Here is an 18197-nt window from a genome sequence, read left to right as displayed (position 1 = left end):
CCGGATTTGGATAGAAATATTGCCAGACCAAAGAAGTGGAATGTTTGGTCTTCTGCCCAGGCATGACCGTGATGGTCTTTTTCATCCCACGGACAACAACTGTCTCCCCCGGAGCCTGATTTAAACAAACCACATCACCATCAGAATCCTCCTCGCCAACTTCCTCCTCAGCGCCAGCTACACCAGTATCCTCATCCTGTAGTACTTCAACAGTGACATCTTCAATTTGCATATCAGCAAGTGGACTGTGGGTGCTCCTTTCAGCACTTGCAGGGGGCGTGCAAATGGTGGAAAGAGCCACCTCTTCCCGTCCATTGCTGGGAAGGTCAGGCATCGCAACCGCCACCACACTTGGACTCTCCTTGGGGATTTGTGATATCTTCTTAGAACGCACAGTTCTTCGCTGTGCTTTTGCTTTTGGGAGGAGGGCTTCCATTGTCATGTGAAGCTGAACCACTAGTCATGAACATAGGGATCGACCTTAGCCGTTCCTTGCCACTCCGTGTCGTAAATGGCATATTGGCAAGTTTACGTTTCTCTTTAGATGATTTAAATGTTTTTTTCAAGGTCATTTTCCTGAACTTTGTCATTTGGGATTGTATGTGCCCTCTACTATGACATTGGGCATCGGCCTTGGCAGACGATGTTGATGGCATGTTATCGTCTATGTCATGACTAGTGGCAGCAGCTTCAGCACTAGGAGGAAGTGGTTCTTGATCTTTCCGTATTTTATTTTTATCGGAGAAAGTTTGTTCCTCCATTTATGTTATATTGATATATACGTGCGGCTAAGGCGCACACAAACACAGAAAATAATATTTTATTTTTGTTGGAGACTAGTGCACTTTGTGGGTTACACCACCCTTTAAGAAATGAGCAAGCCGGCCCTTTACTTATGGGACACAGGCGCATGCTTGGCGCTGCTCCTTTGTTGATGCACGTGCAGCTACAGCCCACACAATTCACAAAGACAGAAAAAAAGAAGAAGAATTTTTTATTCTTTGTGGAGCGCACTTTGGGGGTTACACCACCCTTTAACAGACAGACGCAAGCTTGGCGCTGCTCCTTTGTTGATGCACGTGCAGCCACAGTGCACACAATTCACAAACACAGAAAATATATTTTTATTTTGTTTGGAGTGAACTTTGGGGGTTACAGCACCCTTTAACGGTCAAGCCAGCTGGCCCTTTACCTATGACACAGGCGCTACGCTTGGCACTACTTTGTTAATGCACGTGCAGCTACTGCACACACAATTCACAAACACAAAAAAATATATATTTTTATTTTGTTTGGAGTGCCCTTTGGGGGTTACAGCACCCTTTAACGGTCAAGCCAGCCGGCCCTTTACCTTTGACACAGGCGCACGCTTGGCACTACTTTGTTGAGGCACGTGCGGCTACTGCGCACACAATTCACAAACACAAAAAAAAATATATTTTTATTTTGTTTGGAGTGCCCTTTGGGGGTTACAGCACCCTTTAACGGTCAAGCCAGCCGGCCCTTTACCTATGACACAGGCGCTACGCTTGGCACTACTTTGTTAATGCACGTGCGGCTACTGCACACACAATTCACAAACACAAAAAAATATATATTTTTATTTTGTTTGGAGTGCCCTTTGGGGGTTACAGCACCCTTTAATGGTCAAGCCAGCTGGCCCTTTACCTATGACACAGGCGCACGCTTGGCACTACTTTGTTGATGCACGTGCGGCTACTGCGCACACAATTCACAAACACAAAAAAAAATATATTTTTATTTTGTTTGGAGTGCCCTTTGGGGGTTACAGCACCCTTTAACGGTCAAGCCAGCCGGCCCTTTACTTATGGGACACAGGCGCACGCTTGGCGCTGATCCTTTGTTGATGCACGTGCAGCCACAATGCACACAATTCACAAACACAGAAAATATTTTTTTATTTTGTTTGGAGTGCACTTTGGGGGTTACAGCACCCTTTAACGGTCAAGCCAGCCGGTCCTTTACTTATGACACAGGCGCACGCTTGGCACTACTTTATTGATGCACCTGCAGCTACTGCGCACACACTTCACAAACACAGGAAAAAATATTTCTTTTTTTTGCACTTGGGGGGAGCACCCCTGATGGACAGAGCACCCCTGGACAACACTACAGCACCCCTTTAGGACTGGGACACTGCACAGGACTTTGGAGTGGACACTATGGACAACAGCAGCACAGCACAACACAGCCAGCCCCTATGGACTTTGGAGGAGTGGACAAAGCCCCTATGGACAACAGCAGCACAGCACAGCACAACAATACACTACACTACACAACACTACACAGCCCAGCCAGCCCTAACTCCCACCCTCCCTCTTCACTGTCCACAGCCTAGTGAGAAAATGGTGCCGACGCGGGTACCTTATATAGAATACAAAACCCGCAAGAACCGGAAGGCGGGATGATGACGTTTTGCCTCGATTTCAGATCCGAGTCAGGTGGGAAAAGTCGAGCCTGACTCGGATCGGCCTCGGATCGGGAGGGCTCAAGGGGGTTCGGATTTCGGAAATCCGAACCCGCTCACCCCTAGTTAAAATACACAATCACATTGACTTGGACTTTTTAGGCTAGACACTTTGAATAAGTAAATTTTTAGAAACATTTTTCCCAAAATGCTATAAAAAAAAACCTTTGAATACACCAAAGCATAGTACCAATGTAATAAACGGGACTGATATGAAATACCAGCGGCTGTTTAGCCACCGGCTCAAAGCCCGACATGAGAAGCCCGACAGAAGGAGATCCCGACACCGGCTGGCAGGTACCCTGACCCTCCCCTCTCCCCCCCTAACTCTAACCCTCCCTTAGGGGTGCCAAACTCTAAAACTCCTGGGGTGGTGCCTAGCCCTAAGTCCCCCTCGGGGGTGCCGAAATGTAACCCCCCTACCTGCACCCTAAACCTAATCATCCCGGGTGTGTACCTAACCCTAACCTACCCCCTAGGGGTACCTACCATAATCTCCTCTCCCAAAACCTAAACCAGCTACACTCCCTAAACCTATCCCGCCCTTTTCCCCCGCAGCTGACTTACCTCGTTCGGGCTGACGTCCTTTATACGCCGATCTTAAGTCCCCCATCGGGCTTCTCCTGTCAGGATATAGACCATTGGCATTTAGGAGCTCATTCAGACCCGCTCGCAAGATGCGATCACTTGCTGGCAAAAAGGGGCCGGATATTTAAATTAAGCACTCGCACTGCGTCAAGGATGCCCACTATGTTATAGCGAGCTACGGCAAAGTGCGCTCGCAATTGTCTGAAGACGCCCCCTTGCCGCTCGCAAACATACGTCATCTCCGGGAAATGAAGGATTAATCTGAACCATCGTGAGCCATCGGAGCTGCTCGCAGCCCTTGGGGTTGCCTTAGCCTGCCTCAAGCACAGCGATCAGTGCTGGCTGAAATACATGCAGGTGACGTGTACATGACGCTACTTTGCTAATTATGCACGCCCTTTAAACAGCATTTTGGTGGCCTGACACGCCTGCGTTCACACATCCACTCCCCCGTTCACAAGCACCTTCCCGTTACCACCCACAAACTGCACTATCTGTTACTAAAAGCAGTGACTTGATAGTGGCTTATGAGCAACCAAAATCGCAACGAATGGCTTGCGCACACGCACTGCGAATTATACGCATGCACAGATGGGCGAAAATTGCTCAGAGCCGGTCTATAAACTGCATCCTGTAATAAATAGTGTCAGGGCTCAGAAACACTCCAGCTCATGCAGTCACACAATAAGCACAAGCAGGATAATGGGTAAGCTATAAACAGGTGCCATTGGGATAGCGACGTCGCCTTGGCATGGCACCCGGATGGCGGCATTGGTTGCACACCCATCACTATGGCCCTTATGACAGCTCTGATGTCCCCTCATCCTTATGAAAAAGTTAAGTCATAAATTATCTTAAATTCAAGAGTATTTTCAGATAAAAACATTGGTTCTGTAGTAATAAGAGGACTGACTTTGATACAGCATTTACTTTTTTAAATTGTGCATTTTCATTTTTACACCAACCCACAAAACTAGGCACACTACCAAAGAACAATGATTGAAATTCTAGGCAGTTTATGGTGCACATTCAGTGCTCCTGTAGAGCTGGATGTATATTTGTCTATTTGTGCACATTCATACATCTGTATATTACACATGCATATGCCTACAACTGTTGAAGAATATGAACATAGGCCTAGTGCACAAAGAACGTTAACATCATTTTGTCTGAAGTAAACTGGAACCAATGCACATACTGTTTATATACACCTGAAGGGAGATGTATCTCTTACAGGAATTGGAGTACCAATGTGTTTAATTCTACTTTAATGCCTAGTACACTCTGTAAATTAAGCCCACTCTTTGCCTTTATCAGCGAGATTATTCCACTTATTTCAATTATGTATGTATTCAGACTTTCAGGTATTTTTTTATGGAGCAGACAAAGATGCAGATGGATATCTGACCTATGATGAAATAAAGAACATTTTTGGTGAAGAGGCACTGAGTAAACAGTTGTTACAACACTTTGGTAGTAACCAGAACAGAATGTACTCTTACATCGAACTGATGAGAATGTTCACGCTAAAAGGTAACCCTCATACTTACATCGTGTAGGAAAAAAATATGTTACAGTAGGATGGTTTCTTTAACCACTTGCCTATATATACATACTGATAAAAGGGAACGGTGTGTATCACCACTGCTCAAACTGACTGTCCACAGTTACGTATAATGAGATTTTTATTCTTTAATATGTTAATGTCTCAAATGCATTTCTTAGTATTTTAATATTTAAAAAAAAAATGATAGTCCTGACATAGGTATACAAATAGGAGTATGCCTCCTGACATAGGTATACAAATAGGAGTATGCCTTCTGACATAGGTATACAAATAGGAGTATGCCTGCACACCCATTAGACAGTGGAGACTCTGCACTAACTGTAATCACCAGGATTGGCAGACATCATTCCTAGCTGTGTACTTGGGGGGAGGGCGATGCAGCAGTGACACCGGCAGGTGCTCCAATAAAGTGCCGTCATGTCATCGGACGGCCCCCTGGAAGAAGGAGGTGTGAGGTTTTTTCAGTGGGGGTGGCTATGTGGGGCCTTGTCATGTATACCCCTCACAAAGGCCGTACCCACGCCTATGATTCCTGATTATAATTGCTACAGTAGATCCTGATTTGGCTAAAAAAATTATCAGCATTTTAGCAAAATAAAATTATTATTAAATACATTTTTTAACAATAACTGAAACATTGTACTTACCTCAAGTCTCTGGTTACAATATGCATGCAAATAAGCATAACATTTATTGGTGGCAATAAGTCATTCATTCTAACTGGTCTGGCAGGTGATAGTGGACCAGAAAAGAAAGGCAAAGCATCCATCAAGTGCAACCATCTCTGAACATGAGTTAGCTGTTCCTCAGCCATACCTCTGTAAAGCATTTTAGCACTAAATTCTTTTAAGCAACAGAAGATTTAATTATAACTTCAATCTCTCAAACTTACTGCTAACATGTAATATCATATTTATATGCAGTGTTGTTTTTATTTTGAAAAATATATTTGCTTTGTACACATGCAACCATTAGACATATGATAGTTGTATACTATCCCACTGCAGAGAAGACTTAAGGGTCTGGAAGGCCTTACTTTGGCCTGCTTTTTGTCAGATTTGGTGATGAGACCCCTAGTGACATTAAACACTCTTCCTGTCATTAGGTAACACTCAAAAGCTGTTATTTTGTGTTATATACAGATGTGTCCTTACACATCTTTACTGAAGTCTTACCAAAAGTACCTCTCAGCGTGCCAGGTCCTGTGAGACTCTGCTAGTGCTGGGCATCTTTTTTGTGTTATGTTTGCTAAAAATGCAATGTTCTGATTAATTTGATATGCGACACTTGTATATCTGTGTGCAACTGAGTTTCTGTATCTGTATACAATGTAGCGACCACGGCTTTTTTCATTACAACTTCTGTTGTGGTTCATAATCAGACTCAGGTGCACATGTGGTACCCAATAGAAGTGCCCTGGACGCTGATACTGAACCCCTTAGTGCAAGGCAGCCATACAGAGGTTGAGGAGGACTGGCAGAGCTGCAGCAGGAGCCGGCGCACGGGTGAAGAGGTGAATCACCGTGTACCACAGCAAGTACTGCACTTGTGTCCAGTGAGCTGGAGCAACGTGCGCTGCAGGGAGAATTGGCTCTGGTCCCCAGCGGGAAGCATCTGGGTACCCGAGCAGGGGGCTTAAGAAATGGGCCTCACCGGTCATCAGTTCAGTTGCTGAAGGGCCTCTAGGGATCCAGAGCTGCGTGGTGGGAACAGAGCGGAAGAAAGAGAGAGATTGTGTCGGAAGCCAGCAGCGGAACAGGCAGGGCAGTGACTGAGTAACATAGTCTGGAGATCTGTAAAGACCAGAAGATACCGGCAACAATGAAGTGGAGCTGCCTACCTATGTCATCCCGGGGGATTGGAGCTGTCAGTGGGGCAGAGAACCAGGCAGAGCTTCCCCAGTTGTTCGACCATCCTTCAGTGTGACAAACCGGTGGAAACTGAAGATAGAGGCATGGCTTCCCCAGCCTGGGGTTGAGCCAGAGGCGGAGAAGTGAGTAACAAAACCAGCCCTTATTTATACACCCATTAGTCAGGTACAGCTCCCAGGAAAGACAGGGAACAGTAACCAAGGTAATAGACTGAGAGATTCTGACCAGCAGTCCGCATAGCTTCCCGCAACTTGGTTAATAAGTCCACAGGAAAGTTAATGTAACCCAGCAGAGTGCAGGGATCAATCCTTAGTACACAGGCTGACATTTTCAGTAATAAAAGGATACAACGTATTTCAGCAGTCCTGAGCACCAACTAATTTCTCTCCTAATTAATAGAGATATAGACTATTTAATACCATTTTAGGTGTTTGCCTGTACCCAAGACAGTGAAGGAAGTCCGCAGCTTTCTAGGCTTTGCTGACATCGCAGAAGAAGACAGAGATTGGTCTGAAGATGTCGAGACTTCCTTGTTCAAGCCACCAAGAGACAAAGTTGTCATATTGGACCCTGTTTCTGCCACCACCAATCCCAAAGTCAACAGATCCCAGCCCTATACATTTGAGTTTGATTGGGGAAGAGTACAGAAGGAGAGCCCTGTGTTGCAAGAGCTGATGAACCTCCTTAGATTCAAATGCAGTTTGACTTAGCTGCAGAGAGTGGATGCCGACCCAGAGTTAACAAAACTGCTGAGACATCAAGACTGCATTGCAATCAAACCAAGACAACAAGCCGACTTCCTACTCACCTCTTATCACAACCAATCTGGTCACTTTGGGACACAGAAGACGGAAGCCGTGTTACAGAAAAGATACTTACGGATAGGGATGAGAACTGACATTGAAAAGTTTTGTCAAAACTGCATGGCCTGCAACCTCAAAAGGATTCCTGAGGCCAGTCAAAAGGATCCACTACATCCAGTAAAGAGTCGTCATCTTCTGGAGATTGTCGCTTTGGATCATGTCAAACTCGAGCCCAGCGCCAGCGGAATCCAGTATGCCCTATCAAGATCACTACAGCAAGTTCTTAGTAGTTGTTTCAGTGCGTGTTATGACAGCCAAGACTATAGTAGAGGTGTTCCTGAAAAGCCTTGTCCGCCCCTATGGATACTCCGATCGGATCTTGACAGACCAAGGCACAGCATTTGAGTCACAGCTGTTCCGTTCTGCCTGTCATCCTCAATGTAACGGCTTATGTGAGAGGGCAAACCAGACATTAATTCCCTTCTGCTCCATGGGAGGTTTCTGTCCTCTCTGAGCTCACCTTAGGACACCTGCATTACGGTTTGACAGGTGTATCACCCCTGTCAAACTCACACATTAATTGGAATGCTGAGAAGACTTTTAGTGGAAAAGGGCTCCCACTGGACTTCCATCCTGTCCGAGCTCATATACTTGTACAACAACACTGAACACTGCTCCATGGGATTCACACCTTTCTACCTGATGTTTGGATGGCAGGAGAAACTGCCTAAAGACTGTGGAGATGTTGCCCATAGCAACCAATAAGATTCTACTTAACACTTAACTAGCACCTTCTAGAAGATAATAGCTAGAATCCGATTGGTTTCTATGGGCAACATCTTCACTTTTAAAAACACCTTTAGTAAATTTACCCCTTAGATATGACGAAATGGATGAGCCTGCAACTACCCAGACCGATTGGGTTCACGAGCATCAGCACTGGAAAGAGACGGCCCGAGAGATTGTTGAGAAGAGGATGGAGACTGTGCATCAACATCAAGAGAGGAATTATAATACTGATGCCAGAGCTACGCCCTTGCAAATAGGGGACAAAATGCCTGATTCATAATGGATCGCAACTGCGATCTCAGCTGCGATTACGCACACAGTCTCACTGCAAAAATATGCTAATGATTGCTATCACAATGCCATTGCAGCCTAACAGAAGGATGCCCACTTCCCCTTACTCACATCTCTAATACTTAGCAAGTCTGCAAAATCATCGGAAACATCGAGTACCATCGTAGCCTCACACACACTTGCACCTTACTCAGAAATAGCTAACTTCATCACACACTGTGAAAGCCCAAGCTGCGTATGGCTAATTTATGTAAGCCCCTGTAATGGCATTCAAATGCACTGGCATGCCTGTGTTTTGACCAGGCATGCCAGTGCACCCCCCGTCACCACCCCCAAATGCTCACTTCCTGTCAATCACTCTGTGATGGGTCTGCGTAGTCACTGCGATTGCAGTCCAAGTGCAGTGAGACCTTTGCACACATGCACTGAGATGCTTATGCATGCGCAGAAGGCAACAATCGGCTGACTGCGTGCTTAATTGCATTTGTGATCATTAAGGAATCAGGCCCAAAGTCTGGAAAAGAAAGAATCATTGGTCCGGTAAGGTTAGACACCATGTGGTAGGACGTCCCTTACAAAGTTATCGGAATCAAATTCAGAGAGAGTGATGGAGAATTTTGCCACGTGACCAGTTGAAATTATGCACCGCTGAAGTTCCTCCACCACTGAAAAAGGGCTTACCTGTAGTAGAGAGGCAGAGATCACCCTCAATTAGCCCTTGCAATGACCCTGTAGATCTGTTGCCATTTATGTGTGGGCCTGTGGCCACAAGAACAGTGGGTGATGTTGCCCAAGAATGTTCATTGCCCATGATTGCTGAAGATGAAATCGCCACTGTTCACACGACTGACCTCTCAGAAGTGAATACATCAGAGTTGATGCCAAGAAGATTAGGGCAATGCAACAAAGGTGTTTTACCTCCACGGTATAGAGTCTAAGTTATTATCTGCTGTTTGAACTCATTGTTCAGAAGTTAAGTTATAAACAGTTATCCTGGTAAGAAAAGTGAAGAGACTGTTCTGTAATGGACTTTGAGCATGTGTGAGGACACGCATAATTCTAGAAGGGTAGAACAGTATGTGGTACCCAATATAAGTGCTCTGAACGCTGGTGCTGAACCCCTTTGTGCAAGGCAGCTGTGCACAGGTTGAGGAGGACTGGCAGAGCTGCAGCAGGAGCCAGCGTATGGTTGAAGAGGGGAATAACCGTGCGCCGCAGCAAGTACTGACGCATGCGTCCAGTGAGTTGGAATAACGTGCACTGCAGGGAGAATTGGCTCGGGTTCCCGGTGGGAAGCATCCGGGTACCCGAGCAGGGGGCTTAAGAAGAGGTCCTCACCGGCCATTAGTTCAGTTGCTGATGGGCCTCTAGGGAGTGGAGCTGCATGGTGGGAACAGTCAGAGCGGCAGAGAGAGAGATTGTGTCGTGAGCCAGCAGCGGAACAGGCAGGGCAGTGAATAAATAACATAGTCTAGAGCTCTGTAAAGACCACTACCTGGTGACAAAGAGGTGGAGCTGCCTACCTGTGTCATCCTGGCATTTGGAGCTGTCAGTGGGGCAGAGTGAGAGAGTGTAACCAAGGGAAGCTTCCACAGTGGTAGGCCCAACTTTTGGTGTGATAAGCCGGGTGGAAACTGAGGATAGAGGCGCTGCTTCCCCAGCCTAGGGTTGAGCCGGAGGGAGGCAAAAGCACTTTGTAATAATCCTTGATAAGATTCAATTTGTCCATTCCAACAGCCTCTGTAATTACACTTAAGTGTTTAAAGGACAAAGATCAGATAGGAGACAGGAATTTCTCCCCAGATAGAGACAGCTCTGATTTATTCTGCAAGTAATGCTAGGATCTTATGGACAACAACGATAACATTTAACCCGGGCACCATTTAACAATATTGCACAAAATAACATAACTACTTGCATGCAGTAGTGATTGGTAATTATTTGTGCACAAAACCAATAGGGAGTCATTGTTCTTGTTGACTTGATTCATTTATATGGTTATTTGGTTGTAAGCATATATACATTTAACCCATTTGTTACAGTCAGAAGAAGGATCTAATCAGACACAGTGTTCCCATGTTCCAGATTAATAAATTTCCCTCAGGATCCAAGTGTATCTTACTCCTTCACTGTTCATGCATAACATTGTATTCTGACTTGTTAAATTGTATTAATTGTGGTATAAACTGGATACAGAGTCAGACTGTTAATAGTAAATAAATTCTTGCATTGTTTTAAAAGTACGTTGGTAAAACACCTTGTTGCATGGGTTTAACGCCCACCTATTTTGGTGTCTAATAACAAGAACCTAGATACATGTCAGACAGGTAAGCAAACCTCCGCAGTACATCACATCTGGAAACCTTTGCAGTACATCACATCTGGAAACCTTTGCAGTACATCACATCTGGAGTCATAAAAATAGGAGTGGAAAATACACGGTACAAATGTAAAATAGCTGTGAGTGTCATGAATTTGACTATTTAGCTGCAATATTTAAAGCAACAATTTTTTTTAAAGACAAAGCCAGGTTAGTTCTCTGTAATTGCTGCAATTTGTAGACTATTAGAATTGGCCCCAAAGCAATTGATTTGTAGTCAAGCTAAATTATGCATCTCTATAGGAGGAGCATTTATGTGAGAGAAAAATTATAATATAACTAAACTTTTAGTATTTACATTAGACAAACACAAAGAGAATCAGAGCGTGTGTGCCTCTTAACATTGAAGGTCTTTATAAAGAACAGGAATCACTATGTTTTACTGCTAGTTGAAGAACAGTACTATTGTGTCTTTATAAAGTCAGCTCCTAAGTCTGAACTGTCTTAATTGGATTTCTAGAAAGCTAAATCATGTAATAAATGATCCCACGAAGGAAAGTGTTATTGCACTAGAGACAATGCAGAGTACCAATCGGTGGGTTTATTTAACTAAATGATGCAGGGAGAATATATTTGCTATAACCCATAGAAATTAGTTTTGCAATGGTTACAGTAAATTTAACTTCATATCATGTTGTTCAAAACTCCCTCTTCAGAAATGAGGTGTGCAAACCCAACAGCAATTTGATTGCAATTCTCTGTTTTAAAATTGGACTGGTAATGTAATATATTATTGTGTGGCGAAAACTCTTCAAATCTAGAACAATATATCAAGTACTGCATCAAAGCCTGCCCCACCGGTAGATGAGACATTTCAAAAAAATAAGCCAATAATAAGATATTCTGTATTTATTATATAGATATGATCTTTTGGGTAACCCACTATTTCGTTTTCATGCATACATTGTCATTTGTTTTATGTAACATTTATTCATATTTTAATTTATTGTATTATGAACATATTATCATTTCAGACTAAAAATGAAGGTTGAGTCACATGATGGTTAATATACAGCTTCTCAAAAGGATTTCTACTATTGAATTTCACTGGAGAAGAGGCAGTTAAACAAATACAAAAAGTATCCTCAAAATGTAACAAATATTTTATTTTTATTACTGCATGTACACAAACAAAATGTATGCTTTTTCTCAACTTGAGAAATAATGTTAGTTTCAACTTATAATTGTATTAGTTTCAAGTTCTACAGTAAACATTAGGAAAGTCATGTTGGTATATTCCCAAATGTAAGATATATAATGATAAATGTACTTTTAATAATAATAATAATAATTGTGATGTGAATTGTAACTTGTTTGATATTTTTCCAATACATAATGATGTTACAGTTTTAAAGTTTTACTTTACATATAGAATGAACTTAGCACAGTTTCATTTGGAAAATAAACAATACAAATGTTTAATTAGCAATTTTCTCATTTTAATTAGTGCCTATTTGTGTACAATAACAAATCTTCCATTTACATGCTTCAGTAAGAAAGGAATACATTATCGTGAACTTAATAGATAATTAAAAATGTATCTCAGGGTCATAGATGCAGGATTACAAAAAGGCTTTCAGCACAGTAACAGGCAGACATTACATAACACAGATGATGCAATGAATATACTGTGAAATAGTCTTCACCCACACATGTAAGATACATGCTACAACCTAGCAGAATCTAAACAGGTTTACATTGGAAAAGAGAACTGGTTTTAGGTGTGGTCAGGGAGTGTAGCTGTACAGATTACTGATCCACTCAGCCCAGAGTAATTAATGTGTACAGCTACTGGGACAGCTACTAGTAATAGATCAAATCCAGTATTTGAGTTTTGATCTGGCTAAATCCTAACATTTGATTGACCAAATCCTCAGTTTGTGCTGTTTTATTATCCTTGATACAAAGTTATTGTTTAAAGAAAGTAAAATGACAATAATGTATTTATCATTTAGAGCAGAGGTTCCCAACCACGGTCCTCAAGGCACAATAACAGTCCAGGTTTCAAGGATAGCCATAATTGAACAAAGGTGTTTTAATTAGTACCACAGTTATTTTGATTTAACCATCTGTGCTCAAGCATAGATATCATTAAAACCTGGACTGTTAGTGTGCCTTGAGGACCGAGGTTGGGAAACACTGATTTAGTGCCTTCCTGTTTAATTGTTACATGCAAATTGTGGGTATAGTTTTTTTTTAGCATTCGGCAAGATTTTCAGCTTTTTTAAACATAGTGCACCCATAAATACAACAGTCCAGGCTGCTGTTCCCTTTATTCTGGGCAATCTGGAAATAATAGTGTAACTGATCTCGTAAATAAATATTGCCCATGTTTCAACACAATCTTTGTTGGTGGAGTATTTATGAGAATATATTTTTACGTATTTTAATTCCAGACCACCCAGCTTAGAGGGAATATTCGTTGAGTTTGCCTTCAGTAGGTAAGGCAGTGTTTGCCAACTCCAGGCCTCAGGGACCCCTATTCAGTGCATGTTTTACAGATCTCCTGGTTGGTGCACAGATATATTCAATACTTGCTGACACATTTTATAAGATCCATGGGTGGCACTAATTATTTTAATTGTGATACTGAGGAGAACTGTGAAACAAAGATTGTTAATAATACTGGACTTAACACATGATTTATAAGTGTATTCTCTCCAATAAGGTTATTGTGGGTTCCAAAAAGTTAGTAAGCAGGCAGTAATAGAGACCATAGTAGGTATAATTTTTTAACAATGCCTTAATGACACCTCTGTTAATCACATTTTGTAAATAAAAATAAATTATACTTGTTTTAATTAACTTTTCAGAAGTATATCGAAATCTCTGACAAGTTATTGTGACCTATATTTCTTTCCCCTAAGCATTAACACAATAAACATATATTTTTTATGAGTAGTTTTAAATATACAAAATAATGTTTCAGCTGCGAAATGTTGTAGTCTCCCTATATTGGTAATATATATTTTTTATATTCTCTATCATGTTCTTCAGTCTGGTATAAGCACAGGTATCTCATTTAGTTGCATGCATTAAAATGATTGAGGTACTGATTTGAAACATCAGGGGGTCTATTCATCATTACTTAAATACTGATTTTTACACATTTTTCATTTTAAATGATAAGTTACAGACTCATTTATCATTCATTTAAAGCAGGAGATATCACTGAAACTATATCTCCTGTTTACAATTCTCCCACGATAGAGTCCGCTGTCCCCAACTTTCTGTTCTGAAAAAGCATATTTTTCAGACGTTGTGAGTTATACTGTACCCCATCCTGAGATGGCGTACAGCACCAGAATCTCATCACAAGCTGCATATCTACAGCAGTGTGTGCAGAAGAGGGATCTTTTCAGATCCCTCCCTGCTGTGTCTGACTCCTCACTGTCTCCGGCCCACCTCCTCCACTTCAGTCCCTTCTCCTCCTGAGTGACTCCTTGACACTAGTGTCCTCACTGGCTCCGGCTCACCAGTCCACTTCTGTCCCTACTTAACTTATAGGCTCCACGGTCCTCGTAACACAGCTCTGCTTACACATCGCTTGGCTCACTGCTAGCTCTCTGTGCAACTTCATAAGTGGAGTACTTTTGATTCCTCTAGCCCTGCATTGAAATGTTTATTTAAAGTATATTTTATTTTAAGAATATATATATATATATATATATATGAATACATATATATGTGTGTGTATTTACTGCGCAGAAAGGACAATTTTTCGAAATTGACACTTAAGATAATGAGATATGATAAATGCTTCTGACATCTTCAGTGAAATAGCAGTTCAAAACATAATTGTCACTGCTATTATATTTATCATGATGAATAGAGCCCTAAGTCATAAAAGTCTGTTACTATCGCTCAACAATGGAATTTGTTCCAGTGCTGTGCAAGGTCCAAGAGATTAGAGGCATACAGTGGTGCTTGAAACTTTGTGAACCCTTCAGAATTTTCTATATTTCTGCTGAAATTTGGCCTAAAAGTACCTCCAGATTTTCACACAAGTCCTAAAAGTAGATAAAAAGAACCAAATCAAGAAAATGAGAGAAAAATGTTTTTTTTTTTTAGGTAAATGATCCAATATCACATATCTGAGTGTCAAAAGTATGTGAATCTTTAGGCTTAGCAGATATTTTGAAGATGAAATTATAGAGTCAGGTATTTTCAATCTATGAGATGCCAATCAGGTGTGAGTGGACAACCTGTCTTTTAAAAAGAACAGGGATTTATCAAAATCTGATGTTCACAACATGTTTGTGGATGTGGATTATGCCAATAACAGAGGAGATTTCTGAGGACCTCAGAAGAAGAGTTGTTGATGCTCATCAGGCTGGAAAAGGTTACAAAACCATCTCTTAAGAGTTTGGACTACACAAATCAACAATCAGACAGATTGTGTAGAAATGGAGGAAATTCCAGACCATTATTACCCTCCCCAGGAGTGGTCAACCAACAAAGATCATGCCAAGAGCAAGGCATCTAATAGTTCACAAGGTCACAAAGGAACCCAAGGTAACCTCTAAGCAACTGAAGTCCTTTCTCACATTGGCTAATGTTAATGTTCACGAGCCCACCATCAGGAGGACACTGAACAACAATGGTGTGCATGGCAGGATTGCTAGGAGAAAGCCACTGCTCTCAAAAAAGAACATTGCTGCCCGCCTGCAGTTTGTCTGTCCATGAGCTGCATCTCAAGAGAACATGGGTTATGCAGCAAGACAACAGCAAGACAATGACCCAAAGCAAGACAACGACCCAAAGCACACAAGTCATTCGACAAAAAAGAATGGTTAAAGAAGTAAGGTTTTGGAATGGCCAAGTCAAAGCCCTGACCTTAATCCAATCGAAATGTTGTGGAAGGACCTGAAGCAAGCAGTTCATGAGAGGAAACCCACCAACACAACAGAGTTGAAGCTGTTTTGTATGAAGGAATGGGATAAAATTCCTCCAAGCCGATGTTCAGGACTAATCAACAATTACTGGAAACATTTAGAAGCAGTTATTGCTGCACAAGGGGGTCATACCAGATACTGAATGCAAAGGTTCACATACTTTTGCCACTCACAGATATGATATATTGAATCATTTTCCTCAATATAATTTTTTTTTTTGTCTCATTTGTTTGATTTGGTTCTCTTATCTATTAGGACTTGTATAAAAATCTAAGATAGTTTTAAGCCAAATTTCAGCAGAAATATAGAAAATTCTGAAGGGTTCACAAACTTTCAAGCACCATTGTATCTGTTACATATATTGCCCTTCAAAGACAATATTCATTTAAAAGTAATGCTATACATTACAGATTACGCATGCTCATGGTAAAATGTTTACTTCTGATTTGCTGCTATGGGCAATAACCTCCACTTGTACTCAATAGAAGGTTTCATTCCCCCTCAATGTCCTAGATTTCTCATCTGAAAAATAGTGTTTACTATGCATTGGTCATCCCCCGGCCATGTTAAAGGGAGCAGAGTGGGGACCTTCACCAAACATGGGCTGATATTCTTCTGCGATGTCTTCATTTGAAATTATATAGCTATTTTCCATTAGGGTATAAACCTTTCAAATAAATAGTCTTGTATTTTAATTTCAACCAAATCTTCCCAAAACTGAAACAATATTTATTTGTACAACCCATTAAACTACTCAACATTATTCTCCACCAATCATTGCCTTACAAGTACTGATTTGTTATTGTATGTCAAAAAAAGATGGTTATTCATTTGCTACCAATGTATGGAGCTCCTGGTGGATAGTGCTACAATGTAAAAACTACTAAAAAGTCAGTATATTTTTAAACACTAATATAGTTTGCATTTTTATTAATAAATAAACACTGTTCATTATGTACATACAGTGTATGTGCAGTTTGAATTCCAAATAAATGGATTTTCAGAATTATCTACAGTAATTTTATCTATAATAAAACATGTTTTTCCACAACGATTTTTCATATATTATGCTCAGTCTCAGTTATAGGAATGATTAAATCATAAACCAAGCATAGTTTGTTTTTAGTGTGGCCCTCATAAATATCTTAGCACAGCACGCAGTGTAGTGCACAGCAATTCGCCTGAGAATGAGGGTTGTTTAATAACACTGCCGAAAGATGGAAAAGCAAAGAAACGAGGCAGATAAAAACTAATTGCCGATCACTTACACCTGATTCAATTTAAAGTCTGCAGATTTTATTCAAGTCTCTGCAACCAGTGTAACTAGTTTTGTAAATTATGTTTGGAACACTTAATGAAGCAATAGGCAATATCAGAACTATGTCTGCATCTGATGATCAGATATTGCTGAGCTACATTTCCCATGATACTTGCTCAGAGAAATTCATAAAAAAAAAATAAAATCACCCTTTCCTGAACATTTCAGGATCAGGTGGTCATACAGTATCTAAATCAGGATGACAACTTAAATTAAGCTACAAACAATATAAAACTGCCCCATAGGGTTACTCATCATTGACTTCAACATTAAATGTGCTATGATATATATATATATATATATATATATATATATAGGTGTGTGAATATATAAATAAATATATATATATATATATATATATATATAAAATAAATCCTTTGTTAACTAATATATACAGTGAAGGAGTTTGTCTTATATTATCTTTTGTCTTATATAGTGTTCAAAATTATGATTTTGTTGTAATGATCAGGCACATGAATAGCTTAACATGGGCTTTGAAGTAATAATCAAGCATCTCCATATAGTCGGCACCCCAGGTACTGCCCCAAGCAGCCATTAATTCCATGGCTTGAAAATTTTGAGGCGCCTATGGCTGTACTCACAACCCAAGAAGATAGAGTGGGAGAACCAGTCATACACATGTCACTGATGCAGTACTAAAGGTCCAGTTAATCAACAATTATTTTCTGTTCTTTGGTGCATTTAGAAATCAAGAACAGGACTTGCCAAGAACAGAACACAAAATTGCATATGATATAAGTAATTTGCTTTGGTACTTGTGTTTTAAAGTGGGCTTATTTTATTGTGAGGAAACTGTTAGATTGTATAATTCATTTGCTGGAATTCATGCAATAGAATTCTTCTAGGCACACGAAGGGGTAAATGTAATAGCGTGCGAGATGCAGGCATGGGCAAGTTCCCAGCGAGTCTACCCAATGTCTTAAGAGTCTACCCAACGTCTTAAGGGAGCAATCATTTAAAAGGCAAAACAAGGTTGGTTTAGCTTTTTAAATGATGAACCTTAAAACATCGGGCAGACTCACCGATGCCTGAATCTCGCGGCTATTACATTTACCCCGTAGAATATGAATTTAGGGAAATGTAATAATTTTAATAAGTTGATTCCTTTCACCTTAATAGGTTTATACTAATAATAAACCAACATAAAACTTGAATTTAGTGGCTTTCTTATTTAACTATAGAAATT

At 40.9% G+C, this 18197-nt stretch overlaps 1 protein-coding gene across 1 annotated transcript in view; it reads left to right on the top strand.

Moving 5' to 3' along the window:
• The window catches only part of LOC148538789 (uncharacterized), a 171985-nt gene extending 159184 nt beyond the window's left edge, over positions 1–12801 (top strand). The window contains exons 9-10 of the mRNA XM_088452244.1: positions 4433–4609; positions 11752–12801. Coding sequence (XP_088308370.1) covers positions 4433–4609; positions 11752–11756 — 182 coding nt within the window. The 3' untranslated portion in view covers positions 11757–12801. The remainder of the gene's footprint in view (positions 1–4432; positions 4610–11751) is intronic.
• Positions 12802–18197: the final 5396 nt, after the last annotated feature.

This window comes from Taudactylus pleione, unplaced genomic scaffold (genome assembly GCF_031769625.1).
Source record: "Taudactylus pleione unplaced genomic scaffold, aTauple2 ptg000036l, whole genome shotgun sequence".
Classification (NCBI taxonomy): domain Eukaryota; kingdom Metazoa; phylum Chordata; class Amphibia; order Anura; family Myobatrachidae; genus Taudactylus; species Taudactylus pleione.
The sequence above is the reverse complement of the archived record's forward strand: the minus strand, read 5'-3'. Positions and strand labels throughout refer to the sequence as shown.